Below are 26451 nucleotides of genomic sequence, written 5' to 3' on the forward strand. Positions count from 1 at the left end.
CAAATTAGTAATCAACCTATTATTGCAAAGTTAACTAAATAGAGATTCGAAGTAATACATATCCCTTTAGAGTAGAACAGTTTTATCTTTACTGATCTGTGGTCTAAGGACGAGACACATTCTAAATACCCGAAACCTGACAAAATACCCCCGACACATCTTAAATACCCCCCCAAAAATGTTTAATTTCCATCTAAGTGGGCAAAATACACTGAGAATAAGCATAATCTACAGAAAGAAAAAATATTTTGCAGAACGTTTATGAGCATTAGGGGGCTAAAGCATGCAGAAAACTGGAAGTAGGCTTCACCCCAAGCCACCTATGGCTTCGTTTGGAACTTGTACAGACAGCTCTTGTCATATGTGAACCATAGGGGTACATTACTTCTGCCTCACTTTGCGTGTGTGATACCACTGCAGCTAGAGATCTTGCACCAGTCTGTCTCCTTCCTCTGACTGCACCTTCAAGAGAAAGCAAGTCTTGTGCCAAACTTTTTCCGTGACCTGTGTTCCTGCTCTAAACCAATGAATGGATGCATGCTGCCACGTTTAGCCAGAAACTCTGTACTCAATACCAAGACTCTGCAAGGAAATGTTTTCGGGCGTGTTTCCTGTAGGCATAACTCATCCATAAAGGGTCCGAAACATTTTGCTAATTATTTGTCGTCCAGTGATGATCTTGGTTGCCTAACTCATACTGGTAACTCCTACAGCAACATGTAATGATGATTACTTTTGCATGTTAGGAGTGCCAAAGGTTCACCCTGCACATTCCACATGAGAGTATTTAATTATTCATTTGCTAAAGCAATTTATTATGGGCAAAATGCAAATACCCCTGTGTAGTTGAGAATATTGGGGCATGTTAAAGAACTCCTGGTAGTGGCACTCCTCAGAGTACCATAGACACCATCAATTATTGTTTGGTAGGTAATTATGTAAACTATTTTTTAAGTAATAGACATGACTAAGTGACGGTGTACTGTACTGAATAGAGACATCTCACATTAGTTCACATGGGTAACATTCATAATCACATTAACCCTTTAAGGTGCCTTGTACACAGGCAACAGCAGCCACATTTCGATGGTGGCGAAATGCGAATACACACGTGTACATAGATTTAGGTGCACGTTGAAGAACCCCAGGTGGTTCAAATTTCCAGTTCCCGCTAGGGCATGCCTCATAATCAGGTTGCGGTTTTGGCACGTAAGACCCCATAATCTAGTCTTTGTACACAGATGTGTACATTGAGCATTTGGTTGTTAATTCAGATGAACATCACACTTTCGAGGTGCCTGTAAGGTGTCCATAAGATTTAAAGCATTTATATCATTTGTCAACCTTTGCATGGCAATCGGTAGCAATTTCATCTTCATCTTCAACCTTTTGACGAAGATAATGCAATTTAAAACAGAATGTTGTGACAAAAGTAAACAAATGAGACCATTGAGAAGTTTTCCAATCTTTATAGACAGCTGTGCCTCATAAGGCTGATGTATAAATGACATTTTCTCATTCGTGGTGTGAAAAAGTGCTCCCCTGAGCAAAATGGTGCTGACCAACGATTCTGTGATACAGCTGATTTTTTTCTCCACCTATGAAGGTAACTTGAAGTTGAAGACTGCACTCCAAACTAAGCAGTGCACTTGTAGAGTTCAGTTTGTGTTCCAGAATTACAAACAAGTTGTTTTTTGTTGAGCCTGTGGTCCATATACTTTTGCTCACAGTTGTATATGTATGCATAACTTGACCCTTGGTTCCCATTAGGTATTTTTCTCATTTGTGTTTGTTTATCTGAGGCCGTAGTTGAGTATATTGTCATGCAGCAATACTTTTGTTTTTCTATAATAAGAAGTGGTGTCTGAGAGAATTAACCCTATATCATGCGCTATCCCATTATAGTGGATAGAGCTATGCGATATTGGATTAAAATGTGCTTTTACGAAGTCATCAGTGGGGATAAACAGTGTTTCTGAATCCTGCATTAAATAATACTTTTAAACTTACAAAATACTAGAAATTCATTGCAAATCTGGCATACTAGAAATGAAACTGGAACTAGGGGCAAGCAGGTGCTTCTCACTGGGCATCAAATCATCATATACAGTGCTCATATAATGGAGACTTACCTTCACTGTGAAACATCTTCTCGTGCTGGCTTCTTCAACTAGAACTTGTACAGACACAAAGAATGGCTTGGGCTCAGCCCATTTGGGTGTGGCGCCTGCCCATATTTGCTGGACTCAAACCAGTCTGACCTATGAGGGAACGTTAATGACCGATTTGGAATAAAAACTCATTGGAATAGTTTTACTTTATATCGGCCATGGTTTATGTGCTCGTATTACTATGTGAATTTGGTTTGTAGCTTCCTTTTCAACAACACTGTTACTGCATTTGTTGAACTGCTGTTTGTAACTGGGGTATTTATTTAAAAACTAGTGACAGCTATAATATCCTTTTAAACATTTGACTCGTGATTGCTGTATGGGCTGAAATTGGTCATGTGGATGCTTGTAGTGTATTTGCTATGTCAGTGAAGACATCTGAACTGTATTTTGTCAAGCTTGTGTTTCCAGCAAGAGAAAGAGCTTTGCACCGAGAGTTGAATAGCATTTATGCTTAATGTGCTGTATATATAAAGAAACTAATTCTTTTCCAGATGCTCAGCACCATCTTGAACATCATCATGTTTGAAGACTGTCGCAATCAGTGGTCTATGTCACGACCCTTGCTGGGGCTTATTCTGCTCAATGAGGAATACTTTGGCCAGCTACGCCAGAGCCTAGTGAGCAGCCAGCCTGTTGACAAACAGGCAACCATGTCTCAGTGGTTTGATTCGCTCATGGATGGCATTGAACGCAATTTGCTCACGAAGAACAGGGATAGGTGAGTCTGCTGTACGTGTTTGCATTTCTACACATAGCTGACACCTATTGCTTCTTGTTCTTTGTGATTCAGGTTTACACAGAACCTGTCTGTCTTCCGGAGGGACATCAACGATTCCTTGAAAGGCCCTGCATCACTGGACATGATGACATAGCACATCTTTACGTTGGAGAGAGAGAGATAGACCCGGCTGCTGCCATTGCTACCCTAGGAGATATCTGCCCTTATTTTTATTCCTGGCCTGGCATTAGATCATGACCACTCCTACATTCTACTGAAGAAGGATGAAAATTTTGATCCTAGTGAAGTGGCAATGAAAAATTTTGGGAATGCAGCCTGCTGGTGTGATTTTTATGAGCAGTTTGAGTATTATAATGTGTTGTCTTTATGAAGCTTTTCTATATGAAATATTTTGTTCTGTACTGTTTCTATGAAAAGCTCTCTGCTGGTGTGGATTTTCTCCAAGCAGATAAAGCTAATGATTTGTCTTCAAAAGGTGTATAAGGATGGTTGCAAGATTGTTTTTTGCACTTTGAGGCATGTATTGAAGTTGAAAACCTTGTTTTTTCTATTGAAAATATTTTTAAGAATGGAGTAGTTATATTGTAACATTTGTGTGTGTGTGAAGGGCACTGATGGTGCAAATCATTTACGACCATAATATGTTTTCAAAAGATTTTAAGGGTGAATAGCTTTTTGTGAGATTTTCGTTTTTCTCAGCCCATATGAATGTATTTTTTATTGTTTGAGCAAGTTGTTTGCTTTTTCTGTTTGTATGTGTAGTATGCATGTATGAATGATGCTTCTTTTCATTCTTTAATGAGTAAAGCCAGTTCAGGGGCAAGACATTGTTTACAGATGTGTGGAGCTATATCTTGTAACAATTATTTTCCTTTTCTATTCTTGATGCCTTTCTTTGGCTTGCATGAAGCTGCGTCCCTGCTATCACAGTGATACGGCCATTCAGCGAGGTAGAAATGAATAGATTGGCAGGAAAAGAATCCTTTAAAAATATGGCCAATGATTGTCTGTTGAATGTTTTATTTAAGCATCTCAGTGAGGAGTGATGCTGTGTACATATTAAAGCAGAAGACTATTTGCTAGGGTTGGCAAGTGCAGTGATTTATTTATTTTGAATGTCTTGTCATCTTACCCTGTTGTTCTATTTTTGTCGTTCTTTTTGTTAAGAAGTCTTCATTCCAATGGAACACGTGCTGATATTTTTTTACCCAGAGTTGTACATAAATAAACTGATGTAAATACAGCATGTCTATTGTTTTTCTTGGGTATTTAATTGGTGTGTATGTGGGGAAAGGAAAGCTTGTTAATATTTCACTTATGCATAGCAATATTCGTAAGTCTTAAATATTTTGGACCCACAAGGACTCGACGCTGGCGGACCGTGTTAGTTTTAATGATTCTAAGTGCACGAACGGAAAAAAAAAAAAAAAAAACGTTTCTGGGTTACGCGGCTGCAGGGAGTTGCAGTGGAAAGGAACGTCCGTAGGTGCCAAAATAAGGGTTTTGAATTTTCCGCCTCGGCTGACCTTTATCTAAGGCGCCGAGACTGGTTGGGCTAGCTACCACCGTGACCTCTCCAGCGGCCCCTTCCTGCGCTTTCCTTTGAGCTCTTTGCCTTAGAGCAAACAGATACAGAGCAATAGGCGCATCCTGAAAAGGGCCGCCAGGGGCCGCCATTTCCGTTTCACCACGTTTCGACGTTTCACACTTCCGTCTTTGTGCGACCGATTGTATTGTGTTTATAGAGCGTATACATAGCTTGTGCATCTGTTCCGTTCTTTTTTCGTGAAATTCTGGAGTTTGGAGTTCTGGACACGGTAATGGAGACAACACTGTCGGAAGAGAAAAATGTGCCTGGGCAGGTTGGTATCTACATTCTGTAGTGATGTGATGGTCGAGGCCTAGCGTTAATGTTTCGGATGTCACAATTGCGCTGTGAACTATTGCAATGACTTAAGACATGGTTGTGTGTGATTGTGAATGCGTATACGATGATGTGCTTGTAAATACTTATTTACTGCTATCCGTGTACATCACTCTCTCTAGGCCTAATTTAAACGGTGCGCTCCCATAGCCCTGTCATGCCCCGCTACTTCGCTTATTACTTTAAGTTTTATAAGCAATAACAGTGAAGAGGTCCCTGAAAACTCCTTGGATGTCCGTACAAGATGTCTGAATTGAAAGTGCGCTTGCTTCTAGTCTTGCACTGCAGCTATACAGTATACCTGTTCGCGTTGTTTATGGGTCGAAGTTATCAAAGAAACTTATGTTATTAGCCCTTACAAAGCAGTAGAATTTTTCATGTTAATGACCATGATATAAATTGATTGAAAATAATAAGCTTTTAACTTTTTTGTGTGTGTGCGGCACTCGAAAGTTGCATGGGGAGTTTACACAGCGATGTGTCTAGTGCGGTCTTTCATCCGTTCCTTCACGTACGGATGGGTGGGATGAATGACCGCTGTTCAGGTGTTCGGAACTGTCTCGTGGTCGGCATCTGATACAAGAGAGTGCACAGTCGCTTAACTTGTTGGTAAACATAGCATTGGTTAGGCCTAGGTGGTGAGCGCCCTCTGCCCATGTCCGGTTCGTGCTCGTGCGCTGCTTTAGAACTGCCCCGTTTGTGTCTCGTCGGTCGCCAGCCAGAGCCCTATTTTCCCGAAGAATAGGGGGTGAACTAGCCAGGTGGCTCAGCTGTCGCTGCCCATTCGAACGCCTTTCCTTGTGCTGCCTGCCACTTGTGACAGCTCTGCTTGGACAGCCGACGTGTAATCGTATCGTTCGTTGCGCAGTATTGCTGTGCGCACACTTTATGATTGGACCACACTTCATGGGCGTAAGTGTACTTATTATATACCTGAAAAAAAAAAGCGCATGTAGGATTGCGTCCGTCATCGTGTCGATATGCAGGCTCCAGGACATCTGTGCCCTGTAGCCTGCGTTCCACTTACGCGAGAAACCCCTTTACGATGTCTGAGGCCACTGTTTGTCGAGTGTTCGAGAAACGGACTCATTCGGCATTTTTATAAAGTTTAACATATTATGAATGAGGTTAGACGTTTCGCGCCGAAATTCGCTGCATTTCGTGGCCTTAGCGTTCTTTCAGTGACCGCGGTTGCCTTTTCGCGCAGCTAGACGCGTTGAGACGCTGTTGACGCCAACTGAGCGTTCCATTTTTGTGACTGTCCAATGCGCGGTGCCTAGAAGTTAGTTTCGTGGTCTCGTAATACTGGATACGAGTCTTGGGCCGTGATTAAGCGTTCGTTCGAGAAACTGATTCCTCCATTGGATAATTTTAGAATTGATTAATTTAGAAAGTTGGAAATCATACGAGTGAGTAAAACGTCTCGTTTGGAAATCTGCGGCATAGCCTGTTTTGTGAAAGGAACTGTTGGCGCGCAGAATTACTCCTGATAGCGTGAAGCGTTGAGATGCTGTGGACGCCGATAGTAACAATACATGACTCACCTCGCGGTACCTTGTAACCTACGAAATACTATCGCGGGCTGTATCGAGTGCATTTCAACGCGTCTATCCATAGGCTGTTTACATGCCAATGGTTTACATGCCTAGCGTGTCGGCAATGCCTTGCCGACACGCTAGGTAATCAGCATCATCGGGCGTGGTGTAGACTGCTGCCGCTTAAGTGAGTCTATTTGCGTCGGTGAGGCCGAAATTTGAAATAAGTGCCCCACCGTTGTCTCCAGGGTACAAATTCGTACAAATGGCTTGTACGAATTCGTTTCACTGAACTTGTCTGCCCGTTGCAAGTCTTGTATCTTTGGAAACTGCCCTGGTCGCATTAGTAGTAGTGTTTGTAAAGTGTAGTCAGCTTATTAGAAAAAAAAATGACCTTATTGCTTGGCTTGAAGATGTGTTTTTATCATTTGCTTAATTGTTTGCGCCATGATGAAGATGGTAGATATATTTATGGAAGAGATGATTTGAAGGCATAATAGGGGAGTCGGGTTCCACTTTTTGCGGTCACTAGCAAATTGAATTTTCTTCGGCAACTTTCTGACAGTTAGGGGAACTCTGACAGTGTTGCGCTTTGCTGTAGCAAAATTAGATAACTGGTCAGTAGTGCTTTCCACATTGACATGAGAAAGCCATAAGCAGAGGTCCTTGCAAACTTAATCGTACATTAATTTGTGCTTGTATTTTTCATAGTTGTACCGCTGCCTTATTGCTCATCGTGGCCTTGAGTGCTGTTTAAGGCTCTTAATGACCATGTGTTCTGCTTCATTACTGTTTCCTGATTAATTAAAGCTTGGGAACTATTAAGGGACCTCAGTGTCCACTTTTAAGCATGTCCAACACAGAGTTTTTTTCTGGGTACAATGCCTAGAATGCAGTTTGTCTGCTGTGTTGCATTGTGAAAAAAAAAGATGTCTGCGGTAATAAGCTGTAGGGGGAAAAGCCTTAAGGGCATGCCTAAACGCTTGGTGTCTGCACAGCAGGAAGTAAGAACCACATGCACAGTTTATGCCTTTTTGTATACAAGCCAGTCTGCTGGGACGGTTATGTCACGGTATCACAAGAGCTAAACCAGAGGTTTCATTTTCCCCACTACCATCCCATGGTCAGGCATCTTTTGATCGCGAGTCTAGAATAAGTCAAATGTAACGATTTGCTTTCACTGATATTAAGTGCACTATTGGAACACTTGGCATTCAGTGTTTCAGTATAGTGTGTTTGTAAGTTGTATTTTTAGCATGAGCATAGTTATTGCTCAATAAATGACACCATCTCTGCTTCACTGTTACACCATCACATGTCCAGTTCCATTGGTTAGAGTAGTAGCTACATTTAAGTGTACATTTAAGCCAATAATCGCAGTATTTTGATTATTTAATACGTAAAACCCCAGACTTTAATTTTAAATTTATCTAATACATACTGCGGGTTCAAGGTCCAAGCAGGGTAGGCATCGTAATCAAACAGGTAATACAAAGTAAGTGAATGAACAGTGAACTGTAAGTTTTAAGAAAATATTAGCAATAAGGAATTTCAGTCAAGTATTGTATGTGGGAAGAAAGAAAACAAGTGTCTGTTCGTGCAAGGTTTTGAGCATTCTCACGGTGTTTTTGGGTACGATTGGTCGTTAGGGTAGACAGAAATAGGAGTGTTCAATTGCTAGTTCATTAAATATGTGAAGGAACCATAGCCTCAATTCTTTACTTTGTACTTCGAGTGGCTGTATTTGATTGCACTGCATTATTTCACTGGAAGTATTGGATATGGAAAATTTATTAAATATAAACCTCGCAGCCGTTCTTTGGATTCACTCATATTTGTTTGTGTTTATCTTAGTGTAAGAGTCTTAAACAATACATGCATATTCTATATTCTAGTTTAGGTCTGATTAGTGAGTTGTATCTGAGCAGTTTAACATTGGTGGGCGACTCCTTTAAGCTTATGCCTTAAAAAGCAGTTTTCGGAAGGAAGGTGAACAAATGTTCGATATGAACATTAACTGAGCTTATAGGTTGTCTATAGGTGTATAGGTTCAAAGGGTGGTCTTTTAGTAATTGGAAGGAACACACTGCTCTGTTACATTTATTTATTATTTATTGATACCTCGAATGCTCCACGTGCGGGGTATTACATGAGGGGTGGGTTGTTACATTTGTGCGAGGTCTTCGATGAATGACTTGAAGTGACTAGGATTGGAGTGGTGCGCAGCGTCGGTGGGCAGATGATTCACTCGTGGTGTCATTGAGCCAAAATACGGGCAGGAAGAAATGGAGTGGACAGGACAGACGCTCACAACTACAGTTTAATTAAAGGTTTTCCAGGGAATGGAGGGCCGCATATGTGCATGCATAATCGCTTGCAAAAATTGTAAAAAATGCTAACGCCCAAGGAGATAATTTCTTTGTCTGTCAGGGCAACTGACGGGACACTAACACGCGGGGCAGACTGTGCGTAAATGTGGCCAGCCTCAATAATTTCTCGCCAGTTTGTCATTAGACTTCTTCAACATAGTTACATTTCTAAATAGTAAAGTGCAACCGCAATCTTTGATGTGTGCAGGTAGGTGCATACCACCCGCAATAGCCTTCAAAGACGCTGAATGCTCCCCGAGTCCGTCGTTTATACATTGACTGGTTTGGCCAATGTAAACTTTACCGCAGTGGAGTGGAATCCAGTAAATGACCTCAGTAGCGCAAGTCACAAGGGGGTTTACATATCTCTTCTCACATGCATTTTTTGCCCTTTCCTTCTTGCTTCGATCACATATTAGAGAGCACAACTTAGCGAGCTTACAGGGGGCTGTAAAAACTACGTCCACCTGATGCTTGCGTCCTACTTTCTTCAGGTTGTGCGAAACTGCATGTATGTATGGCATCACCACAACCTTTTTTGGTTTCCGCTTTTCCTGTTTGGCTACAGCGGGTGCCATTTTGAGCTTCTTTAAAAGCGAACCTCCCATGATCGCCAACAGACTAGAGGGGAAACCCGAACTTTCGAGACATGACACCTGCAAACTGAAGCTGTGCTCGACCTTGTGCATAAAGACTTACTCAGGGAGCACTCGCCATCTTTAAAGGCTGTTGGGGGTGGCATGCACCTACCTGCACACATCAAAGGTTGCAGTTGCACTGTGCTATTTAGAAATGCAACCATTTTTACACCAGTTAATGACAGACTGGCAAGAGAAATGATTGAGGCTGGCCAGATTTACGCACAATCTGCAACATGTGTTAGTCTCCCGTCAGTTGCCCTGACGGATAAAGAAATTCGATATCTCTTAGGGCGTTAGCATTTTTTACAATTTTTGCATGCGATTGTGCACGAGTGTCAGCCTTGTGACTGCGCGTGTGTGGCCTTCTGCTCCCTGGAATGCCTCTTATTAAACTTTAGTTGTAAGTGAGCGTCTGCCCTGTCCACTCCATTTCTTCCTGCCCATATTTCCACTCAACGCCACCACATGATGCACCAACTGTGCAAAGGCAATGAGCAGGTATGATAATCGAGCGAGCAAGAGACGAGTGATAAAACTTTTTTTCTGCATGACTCGAGACAGAAAGGGTTAGCTTTGTTTTAGTTCAGAGACGCTGGAATAGTGAGAATATTATGAAAAAAGCAAATCTAATAGCACGGTTTTGGATGGACTCGAGAGCTTTTTGTAAGTTAATCTGGTTCGGATCCCAAACTGTGCCTGCTTATTCCAGCTTGGGATGAGCAAACATTTGGTACGTTAACATTTTTATGTAAGACTGGGCAAATTTAAGGTTGCACCGAACATAGCCAAAGACATGGTGAGCTTCGTTTCTTATACTTGCTGTATGATGCAACTTGCTGAGATCGTGCATCACTGTGATACCCCGGTACTAATGATGACACTGTAGATAACTCGGAGCCAAAAATGACGTACCTATGTGCTTGGTAGGAAGCTCGGTGGTGGAATGAGATCTGCGAAGTTTTCCTGACAGTCAATGACATTAACACTATTCTACGCCAATTTTCAACCATTTGTAAATCGATTTGAAGTGCAATGTTGTCATGGAAGCTTTGGATAAGACGGTAAAGGGCACAGTTTGCAAAAAGGCTAATACAAGAGATGTTAGTCAGTAGGTCATTCATACCCCATTTGGCTATGTTATCGACACTAACACCTATGTCTTGGTCATTTGTGGAATTAACTTTTTTGTATTGTGCACAATCGTCAGCAAACAGTCGAATTTGGACCCAAGGACAGCTTGCAATAATAATGCCATTAATATCCAGAAGAAAGAGTAAAGGTTTGGTAAAGAGTAAAATTTTCTCTTTTGGGTCAGTTAACCTGCTCTACTACGACATTGGTGCCTTTTCTTTTGGAGATATGATCTTGATGAGTCCAGTGGCTATAGCTTTCAGTCACTATTTAGGGCACTTGTGACATGGGTATTTGGCCATAATGGAACACTCCGCTCACCTGCTCCATATGTTGACAATTTACTTCTGTCCTGACTTTTTGATTTAGACTGATTTTGTTTACTGAAGTGAAAAAAATAAAAATAAGAAAGGTACTTAGCTACCAATGTGGACTCGGTTTGAGACAGGTTTGTTACGTGCTCAAAGCTGTGTTTTTGCTGCTGCTGCTGCAAATTCTTTCCCCGTGTGCCACCTAGCTTAGCTTTAGTATGTCGTGCTGACTGTGGAAGCTCAATTTTACACATTGAGTATTTGATGGAAACCTACATTGCACTAACAGGTGCAATGGTGATAGCATAGTCTAACAGAACTCATTGTCTTTAGTTTTGAATGCTGGTAAAGAGCGATACCTAAGTGTACAAATCATATGAAAGGCTTAAAGATGCCTCAGGTAGACTTGTTGCAACTCCGGCACTGGCCCTGGCACTGGCCAAGTGGTTTTGGAGAGCCGCACAAGTGCCGGGCTCTTTAGTTTGAAGTAGGCTGTTGGATCAGCAGCAATTATGCTGCGGCGATCTGCCGATGGGAAAGCATGTGTGTGAGGCCCTTCTAATGACCCTACTGCTGACTAAAGCTAGGCACATCGATGGGGGTGGAACCCTACCTGTGGCCGTGTAGCCAGTAAGCCTCCACAGACTCCATAGCGGCTTGGCCCTACTCAGGCTCTGTCACTTTTTGAATTTTTCATGGAGTGATGCGAGTGTGCACAGGAGACACACTGGTCCGGTGGTGGTTGGTAGTAAAACCGGCTTCGAGTGCTCGCAAAATGGTCAATTTACTCCCTAATGATGATGACTAAAGCATATGGCAAGTGAAAGCAAAGCATGCATTCCCTGCTTGCAGCCTTGCTTTGAGATAACCTTGTGGCCTCATATTCCGTTTGCATAGGTAGCAGTGCCACTCTTTAAGGCCCAACCACAAGGAACAAGTTTCCGACAGATTTTTGACATCAACTGGCTTTCATGCTTTTAGTGCTAGCCGCTTGTGATGTTAGTGCTATGATCTGACAGGGGCAGACTGATCTGCGTGAGCAGACTTTTGGTGTTGCCTTATTCTTGACTACACCACAAATCTGTCTGGAACTTAGTACCTTGTGGTAGGAGCTTTATGGTGTTGCTGCTGTCCATGTGCAAATTCGTGGAATGAATGTGCATCTGACCTCTGAAATTGGCATATATCCTGGTTGCACAGGTTACCGTGTAGAAATGTAGGCCACATATATATGTTTGACAGGGTTGACTGGCTTGTTGAAGGCTTCAGTCTACGAGTGTGCATGACTGGTATTCGCTGTTCCAAGTCTACTGTAGCTGTATGCGGGTCCTGCGCATACTTTTGTGCATACTTAAATGTAATAATCTTTATTAGTTTATATTCTATCATATTATGTTTAGAACTTTCGTGTTTCTCCACGATTTTGTTATTTAAAAAAAATTCCTACTCAATTATATTTTATGTGCTATGCAGTATTGTACTGGAGGACCAAGTTTGAGTGTCTAATATAATACATCATGTTGTAGTGTAATCCTTACTCTGCACTTAAATCATTCTGTTGAGTAGCCAGATGCAGAGCTAAGGTGTGTTAGTAGGATAAGGGAACTGAAGATACGCAAAACTTCAAGATAACAAGTGTAGTTAGGAATAATTGCTAAAATAACTTGGGCACCTTTGGCATCCTTCAAGGCTGTGGCCCCTAAATCACTGTTGAAGTTTTGAACCTATGTTCAAATTGGACTTCCCATTCCGGTTCAATTCCCTACCCTTCTCTTTCGTTTGGTCCCTCACCTTGAACACATTTTAAATAAACACGTGCATTGTTTACCCAGTACTCTGCCAATAATCTTTGGCGAACATGACTGCTAAGTGCCGCAGGGAAGTCGCAAGTTTTTTTGTCTTTTTTTTTTTAATCGCACATCGTGATTCCAGCAGGGTCATATTTATGGTGTCACGAGGGTAAATAGTGTCAACTGTTTGGCAGTTGACAGGGGATGAGAGTGGGCTGTGTGTTCTGAGAAGGGAGGGAACTTGCCCATTGTGTACTACTGGTACTTCTGTAAAATTTCCATTCAGTTAGTGTTGTGTGTAGGGTGACCAGCAGCAGACAAAGCAGGAGCCTTTCTTCTGGTTGGCTGATGTGACCCATAGCTTTCGTTGCACTGCATGTAGCTGGATAGAGTGGAGAGAGTGCCCATGGGAAGGGTAGTGAAGGCGATTGAGAAACTGTGGTGGCCGCATAGGTGGTCATCAAATGGCCATAACTTTACAATTATGTTATCATTTAGAAAACTGATTACTGCTTTTGTTCATTGTTGACTGGTACATAACTGCCACTACACTACAAATTTTCCAGCTAGATGGATTTAGGGGCTTTTTAAGTAACATTCTATGTGAAGCAGTTAATGGCATGATGATGATGACAGTGGCAGCTGAAAAATAATGAAAAAGAGCCAGCGTGACAACGGTAGCACGATGACGGCATGATGATGATGACAGTGGCAGCTGAAAAATAATGAAAAAGAGCCAGCGTGACAACGGTAGCACGATGACGATATAGTGACTGACTGCATGCTGAAGAGACTGCATTGGCTGACGTCTAAGAGGAAATAGTTTTGAATCCTGAGAATGATTGCTACATTGAAAGCAGCACTCGTCATGCCATCAGCATTGCAACACTGTCATTGTAACCAAAGTTGGGTGGTCATGCTGCTGCTGCCGTTCTGCTTTTAAGTGCTTCGCACTGTAAATGACACACACGAGCACCGGCACAAAATTTTTTCACCTTTTTTTCTTTATTTTCCAGTTAGACAGCCGCTGACTCCGTAATCACGGTATGAGGCCTCAATTTCTCGAACATGCAACAAATGAATTATCATGTAATGTGACAAATTCATTAAGTTTGCCAAATTTTGTCGCGTGGGGTTTGTTTCCAGGGGCTCATAATTTAAGGAAGGGGTAAGGCGTGCGGACATGGACGCAACACGGTATTCATGATGTCCACATCTCTTGTGTCCGTGTCTGCAAGCCTTACCCCTTCCTTGCATTATGAATCCTTACCAACTAGCTCAGCTTTCTGTCGTTCTAAGCTTCAGGGGCTCCTCTGTAAGTCATAAAAATTGTGGGTGGGTGTACGGGTGGAGGGGGTTAACTGTATCACTGATAAGTGAGTCGGTGCGTTAGTTGAAGTCTTGCCGAAAGCTTTAGGTTGAATAATAGGGGTTAGAAAGTGAGGACAAAAGGTGCTGCGTGTTCTGATGGAAGGGACAGCTGGGGACCAAGCTAATGATACGATGTTGAAAGCACAGTCACTGAGTGAAAGAAAGAAAATAGTTCGTGGCATGCGTGCAGCTTTCGTTGACATGGTAATTGTGTGGCTTGTGACCACTAGTCCAGATTAACTGATGCATGCGACAAAGGTTCGTTACACTGTGACCACTACCTCCAATTTTTGTGATGTCCAGAAGTGCAGTTGTGAACAAACCCTACATCAAGTAGCTGCAGTCCATTTGGCAAGCATTTTAAAACGGTCACAATAAAAGAGTATGTCATTGTTTTTTTGCGCCTTCAAGGAATTCTGGTTAAGGTGTGCTTGTGAAGCTTACCTCTGAAGCAGTGTGTCGTTTTGATCACACCTACTTCAGTTTACATACTAGTTAATCCTAAATGACAAGTATCTAGGGGACGCTTATTAAATTCAGTAGTTATGTCTACCACTACTGAAAAACTATTTGACGGCCATCAGTTTCAAATGCTCATGAGTGTATTACTAGCATGCCTGCCTCAATAAAACAGCAACAACAGTGCAACAATAGTGCTGTCACTTATAAAAATGACCGCAACCCTGTTGTATGCATTTATAAATGAGGCAGCATGATTGAGCTGGCAGGGCAGGCAGTATTTTATTAATAGTATTGAGTAATGTTGCTTCGTGATGTCCAATTGGTTTAAATTTTTTCTACCTCTCGTGTCCATTTTTGTCATACATTTCATGCCTCAATGATTCTTGTTAGATTCAGTGTCCTTAAGGGTTGGAATATTTGTTTTGTGACTGTACATTGACATAGTGCTTCTATGCTGCCATTGTGTGACATCTGTTAGCAACTGTTCTCTGGGCCCTGGATGTCCCCAAGCTACTTTCTTGTAGCCTTTTATCTGAGGTCCACACTCTGACTGGGAGTATTAAGTGTTATTGCATTTATTAAATATATGTACAGGAAATGTGCTGACTCGCTGTCCTAGTGCTACTAAGAACCAGTTGGCATTGTGTTTTGTGATCATCAGCCAGCTGCTGCATCTAAATCTACTATTGGGTATATATTCTGGGGTGGCATTGAAATTGTTCTGCTTAGAAGTATTTGATTTCAGGGACTGACGATAACAAAAACTGGGTTTGTGCATTCATGTCTGTGTAACGGCAGAGTTCTCTGCGATTGAAAGAACATCTACAATGGGTTTGCTTAGCAGGAGAGGTGCACTCGGAACAGTTTGCACTTGTGTGACATCTCAAATGTTGTTTAATCTTGTTAGAATTATTGTAAAGACTGAAGTGTTTCTGCACAATCTTAAATTAAAACATTGAATCAGGGATAATTGGGAGTGCATGACAAATTGACATTTCCCATATATTTCAGTGAGCTAGAGAACTTAGCACACAACTTTGATATTCAGTATGCAGAGTGTCTTCTTTTTAGCACTTCCAGCATCTACTTGAGTACACATAGCTACCATAACATGGTGCAATATTGGCTAATGCATAGTGCTTACTTAGTGCCATAGGCCACAAATCGTGAATCATTATTCTGAATAGAAGTTCATTATGACACTCTGCATATGACATTCTGCACAAGGTTTTGGGTTGAATTCTGGGTCATGTCAGCATCATTCTGATGGGATGAAATGGAATGCCTGTGTATTGGCCTTTGGCTGCATGCTTAAGAATCCCAGGTGGTCAAATTTAATTTGGAACCCTCCTGTAGCCCCTTGTAGTGCTTCGGCACCTTATCAATCATGAAATCTTCGGGAATGAAAAATGCCTCCTGTATGTTGCAACAGATTTTTTTTTCTTTGCCTAAAGGCATGACTGATGAGAACTAGATATGATTTGCTTTCAATGGACACTTCCAGCTGTTCTGCTTAAAAGCAGTTCACTTGTGGATGAATCATAATGTAAAAGAACATATATTCAAAATTTTATTAATATCAGTGGACATTGAAAAATCGCTGGAGTTGCCCTTTAAGTTAGTGCATACTATGAATTTGTGTGCAGTTTGTTGTCATGTTGGTTGGCAAGAGGTTGTGTTAACTGCTTTTTCTTTTCCCCTCAAGGTGCAGGGGACTCAACTGTGCGAGTCCGCAAAACAGTGCAGCGGTACAGGTGGTGGGCATGCAGCATCACAGGCTGATCGTGAGCGGTGCCTCATCTCTTTTGACACCTGGCCAGAAGAAGTTCAGACACAGTTTGTTGAGGCGCTGCTAGCGCGCATGTCTCACTGCCAGCATTCGCGCATCAGCACTTTCCTGAGGCCAATGCTGCAACGCGACTTCATTTCCTTACTGCCGAAGAAGGGGTACGTGCAACGCTGCATTGCAATGTTGCACTTTAGTGCAATAGGAAAACAGTTGTTTCCATGCCTAACTGACACAAACGGTGGAAGTTTAAATCCATTTAAGTTTGGCCAAATGGACTTAAACTTCTGAAGAGTTGCTTTGCACATTAGAGACTGTGACAAGTACGTTTCAGCATACCTTTACCATTGCCATCCCTGCAGTCAAAGTGGCTTGTACGCTGTGTGTCCTGGTATGTTACTACTATGTATGGTTTCGAATCATTTGATTAATGTGCATTTTAAAGAAGCCAATGGAGTAAAAGTTGTCCAGAGTCTTTGAGCCCATAGTGCTTCTTTGAAACCTTAAAGGGCCCCTCACCAGGCCCCATAGCAAATTTTGGTTATACACTGGAAGTTGTTACATGTCCTCTGGGGAGCCTTCTGCCGCAAACATTTTTCAAATCGACTCATTAATAGCCAAGATAGAAATATTTCAGTGCTGTGAACCTATGATTTCAGCAGGCAGACTCTACTGCCAAGCAAGACGCTCTCTCTACTCGCCCCATCTAGCCTTTGTAAGCGAGATTTCTTCCCTGCGTTCTCCCATACTGGACCTACGTCACAGGCCCCGCCTTCATTTTTTTTTTCTCCTCTCTTTTATTTTTTTCGCCGTTACGCACTTCCGCTGATGGCGTCACGTGCGAGCTGTTGTCTCATTCGCGCAGCTCATGATTTTGCACGCAGTGCACAAGGAAACATTACTATCGGTATAATTCAGTGCTACATGAATACTGAGGCAGAGCAAGTGGATCACAGAGCTTGATCACGCACTGGAGCATGGTAGAAAATGGCATAGTTTCAATACCTACGCACGTGACCGCACGACCGTGGGAACAAGCAGATGAAGTTGAAGTACATCTCTCTTGCTTCGGCGTGAAGTAAAACAAAAAACACGCAGACATTCCATTTGTGTGTTTTATTGTTTCTCTAAACTTCAATTCGTCAATTCAAGTAACAGATCTCGCAGATAACAGATGTTGTCTTGAATAATTCTCGAAGTCCCGTGTCCCGACGAGCGACATCACACTGCGGACACCAGTACGTAGGTGCAGGCACACGAGTACATCGTCCTCCGGCTTGGAGCGCGGCAGCTGCGAAGAGGAGAAACTGCGCTTGGTTTGGAATTTCGGATCTTTCTGTGGTGTGTAGCAATGTAATACTTTGCAGACACAAACATTATCACTCAATGCATGCACTGCACTCGTCAGCTCAAAATGACCAGACCTGTTGAGGGCCCCTTTAAGCTCCTAGTTATTAAACAAATAACTGCATTGTGACTGCTGCTGCAAGATTGATCACACCAAACTTTCTCTTTTTTTTTCGGTTTCCTTTTTCAACTTTTAGATATACTTTTTATGCTAACCAAACAGTTTTTGTTAAAATTGTGTAGCTTGATTTATTTTCAGGTACATGTATTATACCCATTGTGTTGTATAATGCCCTTTTATATGTATAATAGTAAAATATACTAGGTGTTTCAAAGAAGGGCTTCAATGATTACGAAAAAAAAAAGGCAGATAAAAAGGTTATTTCTTCAGCAAAATGGGATGTGGCAGTAGTCATCAGAATTGTGGGATAACTGATTGACGTTAAGCTGCAATTCACATGTAATGACTGTGAAACATGATGCAATTTTGGAATCGAATATTGAGTGCTCAGTGCCTTTGTTAAAGTTATTTGGTACAAATCCCGAGAACACCAGTTTGATTATATTCAGCCCCAAAATACGCTACAAAGTTCTTAGTGTTTGTTGTAGTTTGTAACGGTGGCTTTGCGAAAATAGTTTGTGGAGCACCAGTGTATATTTGCACCACATTCTGTATCTCAAAACTTAGGCTAGTCTTGGGATTCTTTGCTAAAGGAGCATGCTTTGAGTACACAATGGCTTTAGTTCCACTATTACGAATTACTATAAAAAATTTGAGCCCAAACACATCACTGCCAACTTTCCCGAAATTAAAACTTGTTTTATGCAAGTGTGTGAAGTTTTATGAAAAATATTCTATTACCAAATAAGCTTTGTTCACCATCTCCAGCTTTACCCTTGGAAGTCTTTTTATGGTGAAAGGATACCAGAGGGGTATTTGCTTCAAACTAGTTTTCTGACAAGTTTCTGAAGAAGTTAATATAAGCGACAGCAAAGTGGCTGAAAATTTTGATGATCTAAAACCAGTCGGCTGCTTGTCGGTCTTTGCTGTTCGAAGTTTGCTGCTGCTTGTGTGCTGGCGCCTAAAGGTATCGTCAATAAAGTGCCGTTGTAGTCTACAAGGTATGTGCCAAGGGAAAACAGAAAAGTGCATAGTCTCTTCCCTTCTGCTGGTTTCATGTCCTCAGGATTTTATGGAACTAAAGTTCACAGGCTGGCAGATATGTAAATATTAATTTGTAAACTTTGTCATTTAACAGTTAGAATTTCAAGATTTAAACAGGTAGGTACAGAGTACTAACCTTTTAACCCTTTAGGTGCAGGGTGTCTTCAGTGCAACAAATTAAATTTTTTGTAGGTATCACATTAGCAGGCTTTTAAATTGAAATGCTACTTGGCGATAAGTTGCTGAACATTTTACAAATAAAGAACTTGAATTAGGATAATTTTTTCTTGGGAACAGCACTTAAAGGGTTAAGAAGAATGCTGATATTGTTGTTTTATTTCTAGTGGTAAAGTGATTGTGAAAAGCAAAGCTAGTTGAGGCTTATGGTGCCTTTCTTGGTCATTTATAATGCATGGACAATAAAAAGATGCTTGAAGGTAGTGAGCAGATGTATATGGGCACTGAGCTTTGTGCTCTACTTGATCTGTGGTCTTCAGGTGCTTCTGCCTTTAATCCCTTTCTGCATCATGTCTACAATTGTAAATGCCAAAATTATGCTTCACAAGCACTTAGAAAAATAGTTTAGAACAATTAGTATGCATCTTATGACAATTCTGATTAGACCTGTGCTGAAATGTCAGTTGTGTTAAGTGTGCCAGGAAAGAGTGGAGTGTTGGTTGCCTGGCAACACCCATAGGAAGTTGTGTAGTGGGCTCTCTTCTATTTTTTTTTTCTGGTAATGATGGATTTTAGCAGACAACTTTACGAAATGCCAGAGCTTCTGTAGTTATGACTTGTTTAACAGCAAATGTCGTACATAAATTTTGGGAGGTTGAGACACAGTGCCCACATTTTGAGGAATTTTAAAATTCCTTGGTTCTGCAATAATGCTGAAACTGCAAGAAATTAAAATAATTAGTACTTGCAGGGTTATGTTGATACTAATGTGCAACAGTTATCTCTAGTTTGTGTATGAATTGGCGCTTTACAGAGCTGTGTGTTCCAGTGAAAGGAGGCTGTTGTCACTCGCCATGGTTGCTCAGTGGCTATGGTGTTGGGCTGCTGAGCATGAGGTCGCACGATCGAATCCTGGCCACGGCGGCCGCATTTCGATAAAGGCGAAATGCGAAAACATCCGTGTACTTAGATTTAAGTGCACATTAAGGGGGGATGCGGGGCTAAAATACCGATTTTCGGAAAAAAAATGTGTTTTAAAGCTTGAGTTGTTTTGGATTGCTGGTTTAATGAAGAATATTCTCACCAGGTTTGGTTGTTATCGGAGAAGTAGAAAAGAAGAAAATGAATTTTTTTCACGACGCGGTGGGGCGCATTTGCCGTCGAAGGCGTCTGTGAACGCTCTTTTCAAGACGCGGCCGCGGTGCGGGCAAAAAACCGAACGTGAAGTGAATGCCTGTGATAGAAAGTTTGTTTTTCGCGCTGTTTAGTGACGGAATACTTTCCATCGAGACTATGCAAGGCAACTATCGAAGAACTAAAAAAGAAAGGCATATTACTGGCCGCAGAAACCGAAACAGGAGCTCGAACCGAAGCAGTGGGTGGCAAACCGAATCAGGAGCTCGGATTGGCGGAAATGTACCACGTGACCACCCAACGCTGTTTTCGCGCCATTTGGAGTCGTTCCTGCTTTGGTTGCGCTCGACGCTTGCTATATGTTGCTATATCTTCCTTCTGTGAGCTTATTGCGATCATCGGGTGGCCGGTGGTGTGACCCGAAGATGCCCGCAACGAAGGCTTCGACACGGAAAAGCTTCGGGAAGCGACAACGCACGACGAAAGCGAGAGGCCTAAACAGCACTGGGCGACCGCCAGCAAGTGAGCGTCTGCCTGTGCATTCGCCAAGCCCAAGCCTGCTGCCGGCGGCTGATGCGAACCCTACAAGCTCCGATGGTGGTTCGTCACCTATGGAAATGTCTACTGGTTCTGCTGATGGTGGTGAGAAGCAATTGCCACAGAACAGCGTCGCGTTGAAGATGAGGGCCCGACCTATGGAGCAGGTCACTTTGATTAATTTTTTTTTACCACAAAATAAAATAGCATGTTCTCAAATCTTTGAACTCATTTTTCTGAGTTTGCACTTTTTGGGGAAACAAAACCGTTAGGAAAACAATCATTTCTAAACTACATTGCCAAAAGATGCTTTCAAGGTGGTTTCTAGACTGAAATTTTCTCAGGAACAAGATAAGATACTTTTTAGGGTGCTAAATAGTTTCTAACAGAAAATATTTTGAGATGTCTGACATGTAATGACAACAAAAAAATTGAACTTTGTTTTTAGATTGATGACATTTTTACAGAAATTGCATAAAAAGCATGCGAGCGGTCTTATCTTGCACTATGAACCATCTAGAAGATATCTAATTACAAACAGTTGATATATCTCCATTATTTTTGAAATGATAGTTTTCCTAAGCTGAGACACATGATTGCTGAATATGAGAGCTATAACTTTTTGTCTGTTTGAGCTAGCGCATTGAAACTTTGAATATATTCTAATGAGCAGATTATAAACCGTCGCTGAAAATTTGATAAAAATTGATGCAGTAGTTCAAAAGTTGACTCTTGAGCCTAGCATCCCCCCTTAAAGAACCCCAGGTGGTCGAAATTTCCGGAGTCCTCCACTATGGCATGCCTCATAATCAAAGTGGTTTTGGCACATAAAACCCCATAATTTAATTTGAGGCTGTTGTCCTGCATACAAGGTGGCGCTGATAAGTTTGAGCCTTACCTAGAATAAATTGGCTAGGAAGCTGTAACTGCCAGACTATTATAGATTCTTTCCCAGGAAGTATATGCACTTGCGACATTAGTCCTGCACCTTCTTAAGTCTCTCCAAATAAACTCACTTTGGCAGCATGGTGTTAGACAGCAAAACAAAGTGGAATTGAGCAGCAAACGAAGTGAAAAAGCTTGCTTACAGACCTTTGCATATAGTCTATTCTTCTGTCTGCTGGATAACCACTCGATTGCAGAATTAGTTGCCTCCAGGACGTTCCCAAATCTTTGTCCCTTAGGTGTTTTTCGAGATTGGGGAAAAGATGATGGAAGGAGTTGGGGGGGTGGGGGGGAATAGGGTGGATGGGGCAGGGGGGCATCACTTGAAACCCTAGAGATCAGTTTTCCCATTGTTTCACCTGCAGTGTGTGACATGGTTTTGTCATGCAACAGGATGACAGCTTTGGAGAGCTTTTCTAAACTTTTTTTCTGTTTTGCCTCAACTGCATCAATAAAACAACATATATCCTCCATTGATGGCTGCACCCTGTTGAAGGTAGTCCATCAGCAGAACTCTCTTCTTACCCTAATAAAACACTTGCCATTTGCTTCTGCACTGACCTTTGCACATGGAATTTCTTTGGCCTGGGCGAACCACTGTGCCTCCATTCCTTAGACTTCTCCTTTTTATCGGGATCATTTCAGGTAGATCCATGTTTCATCACTAGTTACCAGTTTGTCCAGAAAATCTGAATCACTTTTTGCAAAATGTTCCAAAACAGTCGCTGAAGTCTCTGCAGAGTGAGAACAACTTTATTTAAAATAAACCCCAGTCTGGGTCCACTAAGAAAAGCGAGTCCTAGTTGTCAGTCGGGCCTAGAAATTTAAAACGTTCGAGCAGTGCCTTCATGATGTCTTGAGTCTTGTCTTGAAAGTCTGCCAGCCACTTTTGGCTGGCAGACTTTGGTTGGCCTCTAAATGTTTCCTCTTTTGTTCAGTTGTCGATAGTTTCTTGGTGCACTTTGCTGAAAGCTTTCTCATCTTTTAGTAGCCGTGGGTAATGGCACCGACTCTCTCATGTGATATTCCCAGATATGTAACAATACTTCTGGCTGATATTCCGTGGTACTCCATGATCATGGCATGAATGGATTTCACATTTGCAGGCAGACACAGGAATGGGTCTTTCCATGGATTTCTCTTCCAACACAGAAATGGCCAGTTTTAAAGTTTGAAACACTGTTTAACAGTAGCATATGAGACTCCCATTGCTGCCTAAAGTTTGACAGTTTATTATGGATTTGCTTTGCGCCTTTGCCTTGAAGAAACAAGAACTTGATTAAGGTCCTATATTCTTCCACTCTGAACTTTTCTTGGTGTACTGCCATGTTTTCTTTGGATCTGAAGAAGAAAGATAAGTTTAAAACATACATAGTAGCTGAATTTTCTACCATTGAGCATGGACTGATTCGCCAATAAAGTAGGCAAATTATAGCTACCAAGTTAAACTTTTCTCGGTACTTAACAGCACCCCCTTGTGTAGTTTCTAATGCAGGTTTTTGGCAGGAAATAGATGAATTATCGCAGTCATACCTTGTAGTAGGCTCAGGGGGCCTCTGGGGTCCGAGCCCCCTGCAGAGTTTTCCGGAAGGGGGTGGAAGCCCCCCCCCCCCACACACACACATTCACAGACACATAAAATGTCATTACCAAAGTTGTGTCACCCCCATCATTTGATGTTTAACTTGCCTCAACCTTTTCACTTAAACGTTTATTGTGGCTAGTAGCTTACTGCATTGATGTGGATGTGCACATCCGCATCATAGTCTTGCTTTATTTCTGCAAATCTTCACAATAGGAGAACAAGTGCATTAGAAGCACTAGTATTGTCTGCCTCATCCGTATTTTCTCACTTCAACATTGCTTTAAATTTCCACTGTAAACACCATCCTCATACACAATATATTTAAATAAACGCACAGGAAAAATTTTGTTATATCTTTTGACAGAGAAAGAGGTGGCCAATGAAAAATTATTTCTAAAGGTGTGGATAGCCTATGCCTAAAGAATGAATATGTTGCTGTATGTTTACTTCGCTTCAAATTGCTTTGCATGCTTTTTTGACCCAGGAAAAAAAAAACATGCAGGCTTCAATGGCCCCTTCGGCAGAGTCTTTCATCAACAGTGTGTGAAATTCACATGAATGATGTGTGTCAGTATTGCTTTTCTTTCCAGTAAGCAATGCTAACAACTCACAAAAAAAAATCCTCTAATAATTTATGGCATTTACTAGGGATGGAAACATTATCACTTGCAGCCAGAGGTTGTAAATTTATACAGGGTGTCCTAATTAACTACCATGTACCCAGATTAAAAAAAGCAATTACGTTACTTGAAGAAAACCTAGTGCACATTGTTTCCAGTACATTGAAGTAGCTGCCAGTAATCTTTTTTTCAATACTGAGATCCAACGGATTGCTCTCAGATTGGAGAAGAATCTGCCATAGCACTTGCAATTGCAAGTACTTCAGCCAAAATTATAGTCGGCGTCTCTAAGGTTGCGGTGATGAACTTTGCCAGAGGCAGAATTTCTCCCAAGGCGAACAGAATGCTGCAGACCTGCAGAGATAGCAGGAAAATTGAAATAATCTGGGCACCTGCGCACGCCTCCCTCGCTGGAAACGAGGCGGCCCACAAATTAGCTCGAGGACTTACATTCCGAGCTGGTGGGCTAGCCGAAGGCTTCATAGGGCGGGACCGCTTAGTGTGTTACAGAGAGATCACACAACACTACAGACTAGGGCGGGTTAAATATCCTCCGGCTGATATATCCTTAAACAAGAGCCAGGCCTCCACTTGGCGTCGCCTGCAAACCAACTCGTTTTCAAGCCCGGTGTTGTGCAGCCTCTACTACCCGGGTCAGTACTCCAGCCAGTGTAAGCTACGTAAAGCCAGGGCTAATCTCAATCACATTCTGTGGGAATGCCCACAGGCTCCCTCTGAGGGAAGAATAAAGTCTTTAGAACAATGGGAGACCTTATTACTCGTCTCCGATCCGGAGATTCAACTGAAGACCGTCCGACTGGCTGAAACCGCCGCTAGGGTCCAAGGACTCCTGGCCGTCGTCTAGGTGGGAAGGCTTAAAGCCTTCCCTACATCTGTTGGACCAATAAAGTTCTACAATCCAAAATCAATACTGAGATTTAGATAATTGTAATTAATTATCCAACTCAAGACTTACTATTGTAATTATCAAAATGTCAGTGAGGCATTTGTAGGCACAGCCAAGAGACGTCAAATTGCGGTATTTTCAACGTCATACTAATTTTGTACTAATTTTTCCGACTGACAAGTAAACTCCGTGAAATATAAGAAATAACCATGTGACTGTGCTCTCACCTGCATCAAATAGCAGCGCCCTCGAACGAGCTCCCTCTAAATTGGCCAGAACGAAATAAGGGAAATAAAAACATTGTGATCAAGCTAGTTTCTCATCTGCCGTGCTCCGGCTCAAGTAATGCGTCTTGTTTGGTGTTAGGTGGAAACAAGCTGTAATAGCTGTTGTCTTAGCGTAGATAAAGTGCACAGATGGTTTTTTTCTTTCTTTTTTTTTGCCACAAAATTCGCAATATCGATGCAAAGGTTTAAAGGTGCATTTTGTTTCGTCCAAGTCTCTGCGTCTTTCTCTAATGAGCAGAAGGAAAACGTGATCATTGCCTTAGGCACTGCAAATGGCAACAAGAGGAAAGCCACTAATATATATCAGCCACGGAAGTGTGGCAGTAGAGCAAAAGCATTGATAGCATTGATTATCATCAGAAATGATGAAAACCTGAGGCAAACTGGCAGCTTCCTGAAACTGTGGCGGAGGACTCTATCTTTGAATCCTAGCCTAGGCATGGATGTTCTAGCATTTATGGCCTCGAACTCTCATGCTAGTGTGCGGGGCGTGGCCGCCCAGGTACCAATTTACAAGTAGTAATCAGTTTGAAGGATTCTAAATGACTAGGCCTTTCACTCATACCATCTTAACCTGCACCAATGCTTGGAAGACGGGCCTGCAGAATCGTCTAGTTCTCAAATTGGGTCCTCTCAAAAGCCGATGAGTTACCGGACTTTTTGAACAACGCCATGTGCACAAATGAAAACAATTTTTACAGAAACGGCCAGGTAAATTTGCACAATGCACACTATCGGAGTGACTCCAATCCACACTGGGTAAAGAGCACTGGGCACCAGTACCAGTGGTCGTTCAATGTGTGGTTTGGAATTTACGTCGGTGCTGTTGTCTGCCCCATCTTCGATCACACACTGACTGGACAGCGTTACCTGGGCAAAATGCTTGGAGTGGTGGATCAGTTTCTCATCGAAGTCCCTCTGTCACATTTTTCACTTCTGGGGCATCAGCAAGATTGTAAGAATTGTAAATTGCCAGCACACAGCAGCAGCCGAGCAGGAAATTGGCTTGAGTTTTTTCATGCTCAATAGAGTGGAATGCAAAGGCCTGTAAATTGGCTGGCTAGGTCACCTGACCTCTCTTTACCTGATCTCTTTCTTTGCGGTTATGTGAAAGATTAAAATTATGGGGTTTTACGTGCCGAAACCACTTTCTGATTATGAGGCACGCCGTAGTGGAGGACTCCGGAAATTTCGACCACCTGGGGTTCTTTAACGTGCACCTAAATCAAAGTACACGGGTGTTTTCGCATTTCGCCCCCATCGAAATGCGGCTGCCGTGGCCGGGATTCGATCCCGCGACCTCGTGCTCAGCAGCCCCACACCATAGCCACTGAGCAACCACGGCGGGTATGTGAAAGATTGTGTTTACATGATCGAGATGTCAGATGAGCTCAAGGCAAGGATAATGGATGTCTCTGCCGTAGAATTCCAGTGTTGATCATAGAGAAAGCCACACAAAATGTGATGAGTACTGTGTCGCTGCAGAACACCTATACGAACACTTCTAGGCAGCA

General features: G+C 42.2%; 2 protein-coding genes across 4 annotated transcripts in view; both read left to right on the forward strand.

The window, feature by feature from the left end:
• Positions 1 to 4156, forward strand: part of Ranbp16 (Ran-binding protein 16) — a 109943-nt gene extending 105787 nt beyond the window's left edge. For both annotated transcript variants that reach the window (XM_065431467.1, XM_065431468.1), the window contains exons 22-23: positions 2666 to 2892; positions 2965 to 4156. In XM_065431467.1, coding sequence (XP_065287539.1) covers positions 2666 to 2892; positions 2965 to 3046 — 309 coding nt within the window. In that variant the 3' untranslated portion in view covers positions 3047 to 4156. The remainder of the gene's footprint in view (positions 1 to 2665; positions 2893 to 2964) is intronic.
• A 426-nt stretch (positions 4157 to 4582) lies between these two features.
• slmb (beta-transducin repeat containing E3 ubiquitin protein ligase slmb) overlaps positions 4583 to 26451 on the forward strand; it is a 44062-nt gene continuing 22193 nt past the window's right edge. Inside the window, exons 1-2 of one of the 2 annotated variants that reach the window (XM_065431472.1) lie at positions 4583 to 4775; positions 16153 to 16394. In XM_065431472.1, coding sequence (XP_065287544.1) covers positions 4734 to 4775; positions 16153 to 16394 — 284 coding nt within the window. In that variant the 5' untranslated portion in view covers positions 4583 to 4733. Of the gene's footprint in view, positions 4776 to 5346; positions 5750 to 16152; positions 16395 to 26451 lie in introns of those variants that run through there. The other variant, XM_065431473.1, reaches the window with a different exon arrangement.

The sequence above is a fragment of the Dermacentor albipictus genome, chromosome 1 (assembly GCF_038994185.2).
Source record: "Dermacentor albipictus isolate Rhodes 1998 colony chromosome 1, USDA_Dalb.pri_finalv2, whole genome shotgun sequence".
NCBI classification, from domain to species: domain Eukaryota; kingdom Metazoa; phylum Arthropoda; class Arachnida; order Ixodida; family Ixodidae; genus Dermacentor; species Dermacentor albipictus.